The sequence below is a fragment of the Scardinius erythrophthalmus genome, assembly GCF_964197995.2.
Source record: "Scardinius erythrophthalmus genome assembly, chromosome: 8".
Lineage (NCBI taxonomy): Eukaryota > Metazoa > Chordata > Actinopteri > Cypriniformes > Leuciscidae > Scardinius > Scardinius erythrophthalmus.
In genome coordinates, this window is record NC_138228.1 from 7,921,867 (window position 1) to 7,934,259 (window position 12,393).

General features: G+C 40.2%; 1 protein-coding gene across 45 annotated transcripts in view; it reads right to left on the minus strand.

The window, feature by feature from the left end:
* The window catches only part of mef2aa (myocyte enhancer factor 2aa), a 90,919-nt gene that overhangs the window by 13,010 nt on the left and 65,516 nt on the right, over nucleotides 1-12,393 (minus strand). For 18 of the 45 annotated variants that reach the window (XM_081372797.1, XM_081372793.1, XM_081372786.1 and 15 more), the window contains 3 exons: nucleotides 10,131-10,262; nucleotides 9,931-10,065; nucleotides 8,125-8,350 (listed from right to left, as the gene is read on the minus strand). In XM_081372797.1, the coding sequence (XP_081228923.1) occupies nucleotides 8,125-8,350; nucleotides 9,931-10,065; nucleotides 10,131-10,262 (493 nt within the window). The remainder of the gene's footprint in view (nucleotides 1-8,124; nucleotides 8,351-9,930; nucleotides 10,066-10,130; nucleotides 10,263-12,393) is intronic. The other 27 variants (XM_081372768.1, XM_081372769.1, XM_081372766.1 and 24 more) reach the window with 3 other exon arrangements.

Below are 12,393 nucleotides of genomic sequence, written 5' to 3' on the forward strand. Positions count from 1 at the left end.
CTGGGCTGTATCCCTTCTTTCTTTACTTACACACAAATAAACACACAGGACCTGTGCTTAAGGACAAGACAGGTGCTGAAGTATGTTGGGACAATTGACAAAAAATCTAACTAAATCTTGAGGGTACTGTCTGCAGGACTGATAATGCCAAGCAAGAGCCGTCAGTTGCTTCATTCAGGCTTAAAATGTACTAAACTTGTGAGCTTCGCATTCAGATATCAGTCATCCAACTGTACAGCAAATAAATAGAATTGATTATTCATTTATAATGATACGTAGGCTACAATCATTTTAAAATATATAATAATATCAAAAGATGTTAAATAAAACTAAACGATATAAATATATACAGATGTATACAATTATATGTAATTAAATTACATAATAAAATAAAATAAAATAAACAATAAAATTATGTTCTACTTTGCATAATGACTGCTAAAGACCGGGTCTGGTTCAATTTGAAAAATCCACCATGTGGGAAGAGATATTTTTCTCTTGCATCAACAGAAAAACAGTGCCAATGATTTGTTAGTCAACAACGAGATCTGGGTAATTTGACAGAAACTAGGCCTTCTGTTCCCCGCACAAGTCAACAACAAAATAAAATCTGAAACGAAGATGATCCGAAACCAAATATTCAGCTGGAAGCGTGCAGAGCTTCCATATCAGAGAACTCTGAGAGGAAACTAAGCCATTTAGTTTCACAGTGCTGATGATTCATCCTGACCTCCAGCAACTGTACATAGTTAGGTAACACCGAATTGCTTCAAAAAAGAAAGAATCGTGCTACAACACGAGCCTGATATTTCACGAACAAAAAGATTCATTTGCACCCCAGCTGGGCATGTCAACATGATGAAAAGTTTTTTTTCTCCCTGAAGAGGAGAGCTGGTGTATGTGCTTGGATTATAGTTTAGATCCTCTTCACTATTCCTTTGGTTTAACTGGTGATCAGAGCATTGCGCTGAACTCATTCAGGCAATATGAGGTCGCTCTACACAGGGGACAGAGCAGAGGAAGTGTGCTGTGAGCTGCATTCCTGCAGGCTCTGCTCTGAGATGTCCCTGCTATGTATGCAAGGAATGCAAGGAATATGCAAGGAATGGCCATCTGACAGGAGCACTAAAGTGATTCCTCTCCAAGGCAGCCACGCTGGTCGAAGCTGTTTGGAACAAACAACAGCTGCGCAATGCGATCAGAGAGCCAAATGCTGCGCTATGTGACCACAGAGCCAAAGGCCTGAGACCTCTGGGCACACACTCCTTGCCACACCCCATAATGCCCCTGTCAACTAAGCACTGTACGTCCAGGACCTTAAATACACCCCAGATACTCTAGGCTGGGCCGTGACTAAACCTAGAGCCCCAAATGATAGCCCTGGATGATTTAGAAGTGCACAGATAAAGAAAGTAATTTAACTGCAAATGCATTTTTCATGGATAATTAATAAACTACACAATACAAAAGTATATTAATTAATAACAAGCCTAAACATTCATAATATTTCTCATAGCATTTCTCTCCCAAAGTCAAAACTTGTGGCGGAGTCTGGCATTAGCGATGATGGCAAAAACAACAGCATTCCCGTGAGCGGCACAGGGCGCCATCCCTGCACACATTCACACACTCCATTTCTCTATCACTCATCTGCGACAGTTTCACACCACTGCTCCCGCTCTCTCTGAGCTATACTTCGCTTCCCCCTCTCACTTCTGCTGCTATCTGTGTACCCATGGGAAAAGTATCTTCACCCGCTCGGAGCAAAAATTGAGGTTATATTAGGAACGTACAGTACAGGTCAATAAAATAATTGTCAATTAAAATAATACAATATTTAAAATGTAATATATATTTAAACATATGGCCTTTGTCACCTCATAATAAAATAATACATATATATACAAACATACAAAAGTATAATACATTGTTTTATTATATTTTATTTATATTTTATAACATTTGATAATAAATAAATTTATTAAAGGGATAGTTCACCCAAAAATGAAAATTCTGTCATCATTTACAGTACTCTCCCTCAAGTTGTTCCAAACCTGTATGATTTCCTTTCTTCTGCTGAACACAAAAGAAGATATTTTAAAGAAGGTTGGTAATTAAACAGTTGCTGGTCCCCATTGACTTCCATAGTATTTTTTTTTTCCTACTATGGAAGTCAATGGGGTCCATCAGTCGTTTGGTTACCGACTTTCTTCAAAATGTCTTCTTTTGTGTTCAGCAGAAGAAAGAAAGTCATACAGGTTTGGAACAACTTGAGGGAGAGTAAATGATGACAGAATTTTCATTTTTGGGTGAACCATCCCTTTAATTACATTTTATTAGTTTCGTTATTTCATAATATTTTTTATTTCCATGTATTTTTTCTACCATACCTTTATGGCAACATTAATAACCATGTTATAATTCCTTTAAAATCTTGAATTCCGATTTAAATGGTGTAGGTATTTTTGCATTATGATATAGCACTAATAGGCTAAGCCCGGGTGTCACTTATATGGACCTACATCCTTGTTTCAAATCTCTAAATATTGATTCTTAAAGAGATACTCTGCACCACTGTCGCAAAGGGACTATGCTACTGGGGACTGGCTCAGTAATGTCTGACAATTACTCAAAGACTGATGAGAGGCATCGGGTGCATAATAGCAATGAATTCTGCACCATGTAACTGAAAAAGTACTCTGAGGTATTCATTACCAAAAGGCTCCGAGTGCTATACTGTACATGATCTCATAAGAGACTCAAAAGCCAATATTTTCTCCCACTGTGTACATTCAATCAAAAGAGTCTCTGACACTTAGCAGTAGCACTCAGTAAGCGCATTTCTGTGCGTGAGTGTGTGTGTAGTTGGCAAAAAGATGGTTAAATACCACCTGTCTCTGCCTCTCACTGCCACAGAATGCTTATGACAGGTTGCCTGGTCATTGTGCACAACAGTCTTAGAGGGATGTCATGGTCCGAATGCTTGCCGGGTTCTGCTGGGTCAGGCATTTAGCAGGCTTACGCCAGCCGTATAAGGACTGTCACAGTACCAGGAAAACAGATGCACCTGTCAATAGGGGGAAGGAAACTCGAGGGGGCCGGGAGGGATGGAGGCAGGGGGTCGAGGACTTAAAGGAAATGCTGAGTTTATTTACCTGCCTGTCTGAATCAGCTGCTGGAACAGTTAACCGTTTCGTACACACAGACACAGACAAAAGGGAACTTCTTGCTGAGATGCATCTAAGCTGCACCTGCACTACATCTAATGTTTCCGGTTGACTTTTAAGGCCTCGATATACTCACGACTAAATTCCTTTTTGTTCTTCGATTGGGGTAAAAATAATTACCTGAGCAGCGGTATAACCATAGGGAACATACCGAATCCGCCCACGCTGCTAGAAAGTGGCGTATTTCCTCGCAATAACAAAATAAATGCCTGGTTAGAAAACAGCAGTTAAGAAAGCATCTGATCATAGCGACATGAATATGTATGTCAAGTCATGCTTGTTTATATAGCATTTTGTCCAATATATAAGTGTTTACCAGCGAGAGCGAACTTTTCCAGAAAGTTTGCTTTGGCAGGCTGTTTTGAACTCCTGATATGAGCTCCAAATTAACTTTGTTTTGGCCTGATTTTGTTTAAAATGACAACACACCAGTTAATTCTTTGATTTAGTTTGAAGTATATCAGTGCCTTAAGATTTTCAGCAAAAAAAAACTAAACGAAAACCCCCCCCAGCAAATTAGGGCAGGAGGAATCTTCAAGATCATGTGAGAGAGCATGAATCTCATGGCTTGTTGTTCCAGCAGTCATGCTCTTGTGCTCGGATGCTTTGTAATGTTGAAAAAGTAGCCCTGGTCTACAGCTGACATAGACAGAGTGCCCCACTAGAGAATGGAGGCAACCCTTGTATTTGTAACTGTCAGGGAAAAACAGTTGGACACATGACCTTGTGTGCGTCCTTGGTGACTTGACAGTGTGTGTACACACAAGCAGCAGGGCAGAGACTCTCGCAGCTGGCGCCATTTTACATCATCACATGACTGTTTACACCCGCTTTATCAAACGCCTGAACCCACAAGTCAGCACCGGCTTTCTGTGAATGATAATTGTTATATGCTAACATATATCTTTTCTTTTTTCATGAGAAGCCATAGAAAAACCCCTTGATAATATCCTTCTGATGTCCTCATAAAGGGCAGAGTCACTTCAACATCCATCACTGGCTCATAACGGTTTGGCCTAGATTTCCAAATATCAAGAGAGAGAAGGGGGTGGTGTGCTACTGTAACATGCCAGTTATACTCTAAGCAGAGGAGAAGCGACTGAGGGTGAACCGCTTATCTGATCACAGGGGTAAAGATGGTGCTACTCCGTTAGGACCAAGAAAGAGGGCAACGTACTTCCTGGAAAAAGATACCCTCTCTTACAAATCAACCATATCAATCATAAAAACAGAAGCCGGATTCAGAAACCCCTGCAAAGCGAAACATCTATTGACACAGGAGCTGGTGCAGTCACCCCAGAGGACTAACCCGCAGGGCTGGAGCCGACATCGCTTGGCACTGGGAGCTCTGTGAGGGTACCCAGCATGTCACCTAATGAGATGCACAAAATGAGATGATTAACCATCTGCATCTTTTATCTCCAAGTGTGTGGGTACATGTGTGTGACAGGCCAAGCTCTGCTCCCTTTAGTGTGTCAAACACATTTCAATGTTGCAGAATTTTAAGGAGTGAAACTGCCTGCTAAGGCAAGAATAACTATTGCACATCTCATACTTTGGGATTTGAACAAACCCTTAATTCTAACTATAAAGATTTGGTGTGTATTATACACTGTTTGTGCTACAGACATGAATGTTCAAATTGTGGCAATTTGTATCACTTATTTAAGTGAGCTGACATCTTTCGCCTGGCAGGAAATAAAATGTACTAGTTATTCTTTAGCACCTAACATTTTCTGAACTGTATACATAAGTTAAATTACAAACAATACTGTTCAAAAGTTTGGGGTCAGTAAGATTTTAAGAAATTAAGAAATTAGAACCTTATTTAGGAAGGATGCATTCAATTGATCAAATGGCGCTTTTACATTGCATGGTACGGTACGGCACACTTTGGCGCTTTTCCACTGCATGGTACGGTACGGTACGGCTCGCTTTGGCTCGCTTTAAATGGTACCACCTCTGCTGAGGTTCCAAGCGTACCGTACCGATACTAAAATGTGACGTGAAAACACTGCAGATCACTGATTGGTCAGACAGAATCATCTCTACCAGCGTCATTGTATTTACAACACGAGACGCTAAACCCGCTAGATTTAAATAGACAGTAGACAACAGCCAACGCTGTAGCACCTGTTTTAAAAGAATTTGCTTAAAAAAAATACATTTCAAAAAAAGAAATGACTGAATCGTGGTCAGTGGACGAGGTGCAGATGTTCCTCTCGTTGGTTGCCGAGGAGTGAATGGGGAAACACGGAATGAAAAATTCACATTTAATATGATGATGACATGGTAGACGGAAACTATAACGATCAGTCCCACCCACTTTGAAGCGGTACTAACTGCAGTGGAAAAGCAAACGAGCTAAAGCGAGCCGAACCGTGCCGCGCCGAGTCGAACCGTACCGAGCCGTACCATGCAGTGGAAAAGCGCCAAAAGGTGACAGTAAAGATTTTTATACTGCTACAAAAAAACATTCTATTCATCGAAAGAATCCTGAAAAAAAAGTATCACAATTTCCACAAAAATATTGAGTGGAAAAACCATTTTTAACATTAATAATAATAATAAGAAATGTTTCTTGAGCACCAAATCTGCATATTATAATGATTTCTGAAGAATCATGTAAAATATTGCCTGTTGAAAATTTAGCTTTGCCATCACAAAAATGTATTGCTTTTTAAAATTGAATAAAATAGAATATAAACTGTAATATTACTTTCACAATATTGCTGCTTCATTGTATTTTTGATGAAATAAATGCAGCCTTGGTGAGCATATGAGACATTAAAAAAATTATGCCGACCCCAAACGAAGTGTGTATCTAACTCCCTTTGATAGATGACGATTAATTGAGAGCGTTTTCTGTTTTCGAACAGATTATAAACTTGCACTTCTCTGCATCAAGCATTATATAGAAAGTGAGATACTAACATAAAATCTCATTTTGGGTACAACTGCATTGACCCAGTGAATCCAGACTTTTTCAGTTTCAATTTCACATGAAAGGTAATGCAAAGGCAAGCATTCACAAAAACTATAATCAAAGTGTAAAAATGTAAACATAAACAAATCTGAATCACAGAATCTCCCCTAAGTCAACTACACAAGATAATCTCAATCAAACCTTGCCATCATGATTTCAAACAGCATTTGCACTGTCGAGTACAACCTCCAGAGAGCGTGTGCTGGCCTGTGGAGGGCGAGTGTTGTTTGGGTATTGTTGAGGTCAGTAATGGCTGTTGTTGGAACATCAAACATTATTTAGCAGCGATGCAACGCAGCGGTGTGTTTTTGCACTCTACTATGATCAAGCCTCCCTCCTACATAGCAACAGAGATAAAAGGATGACTAATGTGTCCAGTGCAGAAAAACATGCATTTAACACTTGTGTTACAGCTTGAAGACGTATAAGGCGCACAAGGGCCAAATGCAAAACAGCTATTTATGGATTTTCAGGTTGCAAGGTTCCTTATAAAGGTTCAGTGTAAATCTAAAAAGCTTTCTGCTGCGTTTTCATCTATTGTCACAGGAAAAATGCTTACGAAACACATCACAAGTGTATTCACTATCTGTACATCTGTCTGTCTTTCATTTTTCACACTTGGGTTGGTGTGGCCCGGTCACAAAGCCCACTGCTGTCAGGCCAGCTTAAAGATCAGATGGTATTAAAGCCTGCAGTCGTCATGGAGACCACTTCCAGGAGACTACTAATTGATCTCACTTCCGTTCCACCCATGCTAGTGCTGAGAAGTTGTGAAACACAAAGCATAACAAGAAATATACAGATGTCTGTGCACTGGGTCTGAAATTAACTTTTTGGCTCACCTGCAACGGGGACTGGTAGATGAAAAAATCCACCAGCCAAGCATATTTTTTACCGGCCAAAATAATAAACAGCCTTTTTGTGTCACATATACATTCATTTCAGTACATTTAATTGAGATAATAAGGTATTATGTTGAATACAAACATAAAAAATTGCCCAGAGCAAAATTTGAAATGTAAAATAAAATAAAAAAATCTATATATTGAGCAAAATGTAATCAACTTTATTTGCAAAGCACTTGACCAAAAGTGCTGTACAGAGTGCAAAAATGCCAAACAGTAGGCAGACATCCCAACCTGCAAAAAGTCATTTCAGGGAGGTATCCCGAAGTCCAATTCAAGCCTGTCATTATGTTTTACTCTTAGAAGACACTTTCGTGTAATTTTTTTGGGGCACTCTCCCTCTGCCATGGCTCTCCTGTTTCTAGATACACTGAACTGATGATTAATTAGGTTCAGGAGAAGAGATAAAAGCCCGCCCACACTGACAATTGATTGGTTGACTTACCGAAACAGGCCAATCAGGATGTTCTCTGTCCTACATGCGCTGCATGAAGCACACACACACACTAGCACACACTCTCCGTTCTCTGCCGTGCGCGCGCTACACGGTTTGCATGCGCACTCTTGCTCGCTCGCTCTAGATTCGCAGGAGATTTTAACTAATTTGCGGGCATCATAACATTACAAAATGCAATTGTAATAAACATTTTATTACATTACTATTTTGGTATGATGAACATTCACCCGCCAGTGTGGCGGATAGCCTTTTGAGATTTACTCGCCAAACGGAAACTCTACCCGCATTTGGCGCTTGGCGGGTGTTAATTTCGGACCCTGTCTGTGCATAAAAGCTGGGAAACAACATTACTTCTCCATTATTACAGATCTCTCAATGTGAGACAGAAAAAAAAAACACATCTATATTGAATTTTAAAAGCAAAACAATAAGACAGAAAACACATCTCTTGATATATACGCCATTACAATAGCAGAATCCCATGACGGAGCTGTGCCTGCCCCACTTTTGCTGGTAGAAATGAAAGAATGTTGAGGGAATTGCACTAACCTGCGTTGCCTGTGCTGGGGGGCCTCTGTGGGGGCCCGCCAGACACTACGTTTCTGTGCAGAGAACCCTGAGGAGGAGACAGCATGGCACCGTCACTCAGAGAGGCAGTGGCGACCGACAGGCTCTGGCTGCTCAGAGAGGACCCGGGGTTGTAGGACATGGCATTGGGGTTCGTCACTGGCACAGCCACATGCATGGAGAAGTTCTGCGGGGGCAAGGCCGTCGGCTGGAAGAGACACACACACACATGGCTTTATGTGAGAGGCATTAGAGACTGATATTTAATCTATGTATCCCAGTATCAAAATTGACATATCTCAACAAGAAACGATATAATCATTTAGCCTGGATATTCAGGTAGAATGGCCCGTAATGGTGCACTGCACATATCTTCAGGCCTCTACCAGAAGTGAAAGATGACCCCTGAGCTTTGGTGCTTTTATCATACAATGGAGGAAAACAGGAGATAGATTGCTGGGTGGAAAAATGTAATCTCAGGAGGGAATATCTACGGATCACCTTGGGCTGTCCAAAAAGCCCGGCATAAAGTGAGAAATACTCCTGGAAAACAATTCTACTATTGGGAGTCATTTTCACTGTGCTCGGAACACCAATTTTTTTTACCCAGGCTCAATACATAAAACAACATCTTGAGATAAGATATATTACAAAGGCATGCAAATTTGGGAAATTTCTTGAAATAGCTCTCCAGTCAAGTATGGCTATAGCCAGCACTGCACTTGGCCGTTTTCACAAAACAAAACAACTAAAACACACACAAAAACAAACAAGAAGGAAATCATACGACAGCAACAGTGGCATCTTCATCAAAGGAACAGGCAGTGCATTGCTGACTATCCATAGAGTTATCCAGAGTGAGTGTGAGCAGGGACAGTGTGAGGCCACTCAATTCACTTAATAGTGCAGCGAGCCAGTTAGTGAGTATATTAGTATGTTAATAACTCGAGCTTTGTTAATGTCCATTCGGTGCAGTGAAAATAATCGTCTGACACCATCTATCAGGTGCAGAATGTTATGGTCATCACCTAATAAGATCACGATTATTACTAGCTTGAACTTGAAAAAGGTTCAGTTATTTGATTGTGCTTGGATTCTGGGTTCTGGAAGGACTAAAGAAATTGTCCTGGGAGATGAACAAACAAACCCAGGTTTTGCCACCCACCAGAAAAGTGAGACAAAAAGAAATCAGTTCTAATGAGTGGAGGAGAAACGGTGAGATAGTCGCTCCATCTTTATACGATGGCAAATCTTCTCAATCACACGACCTGAACAGAGCACAGCACTGAGAGAAAAGATTCAATTTCCAGATCTGTTGGGGAGAGTGCTGAGATGAACACATCAATTACCTGGACATCGATGCATTCTCTCCAAAAATAAATACCACAAATACATCACACTTGTACTGTTTGTTTGTTTTTGCAGTATTTCAGGTCACTAATCAAATAAGCACATTTGTGGGGGGGTTTTATTCAACTTTTCACTTGTATAGTATTTATATAGTGTATCTTATTTTAGAAATGCATCAACAAAAAAAGGGGGGGGGGGGGTTTAATAACTCCAAACAATGTGATCTTATTAGGGTCAGAGAAAAGGACTGCAAAATGAAAGAGAAAAAAGTGCACTTCCAATGGACAAAAAAGAAAAAGAAAAAATAAGAGTATGCTTTAAAAAAAAAAAGGTCCTTAGGTGCTGACAGTGGTTGCAGGGTGAGGCAATGAAAAAAGGGGGAGAGGGGGGAGTATCCTTTCTGCCACAAAGCCAAGCAAAAACATTGCATTTACTTACGATTTTATGATTTCGCATCATATTATCAAACTCTTCATTAATTTTTTTATATTTTTCTTCTGTGTGAGGGGTGAGGACATATGAGGCGTCAGGATCCGGGCTATCACAGCCTCTGTGTTCTTTCTTGTTAAGCGCCTGTAGTAAACATCAACATAAAAAGAGGGATCAACACAAAAAGGCAGGGAGGAAGCAGTACTTACACCACAGCGCTTGTACATTAAATCACTCTCTTCGTTTAGTTTGCCGAAACGATCGTCCATGAGGGGACTGTGACCGAAACAGTCATCTGGATCAGGACTGGGACAGTCATTATGGCCTTTGTTTCTTAATTTCTGAAAATGAAATTGGAAAATTCACACATACATAGACATATGTCAACCCAAACAGCTGTTATCGTTGGGTTCATTTAAACAATGCAAAAGCAATTGACTGGTTAGTAATTATGATAATTAACTACTTAAATAATCTAAGGCAGAACATTTTGATAAAGTGCATTCACAGAATTGAATAAAGAAATACAGTTATTGAACTCTGCTACAATTGCATGCTGCTTAGAGAACACAGAGGAGCTGCGATCAGGATGTTGAAATTGCACTGGTAACAGTTCAATGGATAATTCGGCAAATACATTAAGAGGTAATACGCTGATGGTTGCACCATGCCTATTGCATTAGCCCCTGGGGAGGAAATTGAATTGTCACTCCTTATCCTTTCCCTTAAAAACATTAGGCTGGGAAAAAACCAAATCGTCTTTTCTCTCTCTGCGTTTCTCTCCCTCTCTCCTCTTTGCTCTCTTCCTTAGGAACATACATTTCCCTCAGCATGTGTGTGTTGCGATGCATATTTCATTATCTTTCAGTTATCATAAGCCACCCAGCTGGAAGACACACACACATAAGAGGATCCCACAGTGCAGCGCTTTAGAAGCTCTCTCACTGTAATTCAGCACACCTGTCACTCACAGAAGCCTATCAGAGTGAATGCAATGTACAAATTGAATGGATTATCATATCCGGTCACTAGCATTTACGTGTGGAGAGGACTGATTATTTTAAGAGGAAAGTGCAAGGGGCACAGCACCTGATGCAATATTAGCCATTTCTACCCTGAAGAAGCAGAAGTATTTCTTTTGTCAGAGGGGAGTCCATTGGTAACATGTTACTTAAGGCCAGTATAATGAATTGTATTATCTATTTATAGCTGGTCCTTAAAATAGTGTAATGCATTAAAATGCATCATCACAATACATAATTTAACATACCGTCATGCATTATTGCCTTTAAAGGAAAAAGTGTTCAAAGGTAAAAATTGTATTGTATTGTAGCCTGTTAAAAGTATGTACAAAAAATAATGATAATGATCATTTATAAAATACATCACTCAATTTCATGCACCATTCTGAATTATAATTGATTTGGAAAATATTAATTTAATATTACATAACTTATCGGTGTAAATAAAACATATATAATTAAATGTAGATTAATAATTTTATTAAACAATTTATGGAAAGGGAAGATAATGCATTTGCAATTACAGTATATGGCATTACGAATACCTTCATAAAGCAATATACACTGAATATTGTGTTTAAGTTTTATTTTTTCAAACTCTCCATTACCAATCAGACCGGTTGCATCAAGAAGATGACAGCGAAGGTTGCCAAAAAGGGAAATCTTCATTTTATGCCCTGATGTTTCTTACTAGATAGATCTCCTGTAATAAGACTACCTCTGGGTGGTTTGGCAGCAGAGGTCACATGTTCTTTCAGATGAAAAAGTCATGTTTTGAAGGAAGTGAAGCCCCTACACTAACAAGCCCCTTAGTCGTTGTCTCCATCACGATGTGTGTGAGAGTGTAGGTACGTGTGTGGGTGTGTGTGAGAGTGCCTTTAGAGTGCAGCTGCTGTCCTCTGGTATTTCTGTGACTGTAGAGTGAGATCTTTGTTGATCCTTATCTACTTTATCTAACAACATGTGCAACCGAGCTCAGCACTGTGAAGTCAAACACCACAACGCGTTTGTACAGATGCACAGGAACAATCTATACATGTGCTCAATGCGCACTGCTCTGCAATGTCTAAGCAAAAAAAAAAAAAAAATGCAAGTGGTATACAACTTACAGCTACAGATATATGGCTTTACTGGGACCATCTGTAACCATAAAGCCTGTTAGTGTGGTGCCGAAGGTGGCTCTCGCTCTCTCTTCCCGGGTCATTTCCTGTTTACAGGGCCCTATGTGGATCTCTGAAACACTGTGTTTACCAGTGAAACTATGCACTTTCTCCCCCAGAGTGCCACAGATTCCATCAGGACCTGCAAATTATTGTCCCAACCTGCTCATTATGTGGCAAGCGCTGTGGCTGGAGCTGGGCAGCGAGGTCTGTGTGAGCAGGGCAGGGCCGCTGACTTCCACAGTAACCCTAGGGACACACCCGTCCGCTGGGGCCTGAGTCTGCAGGGA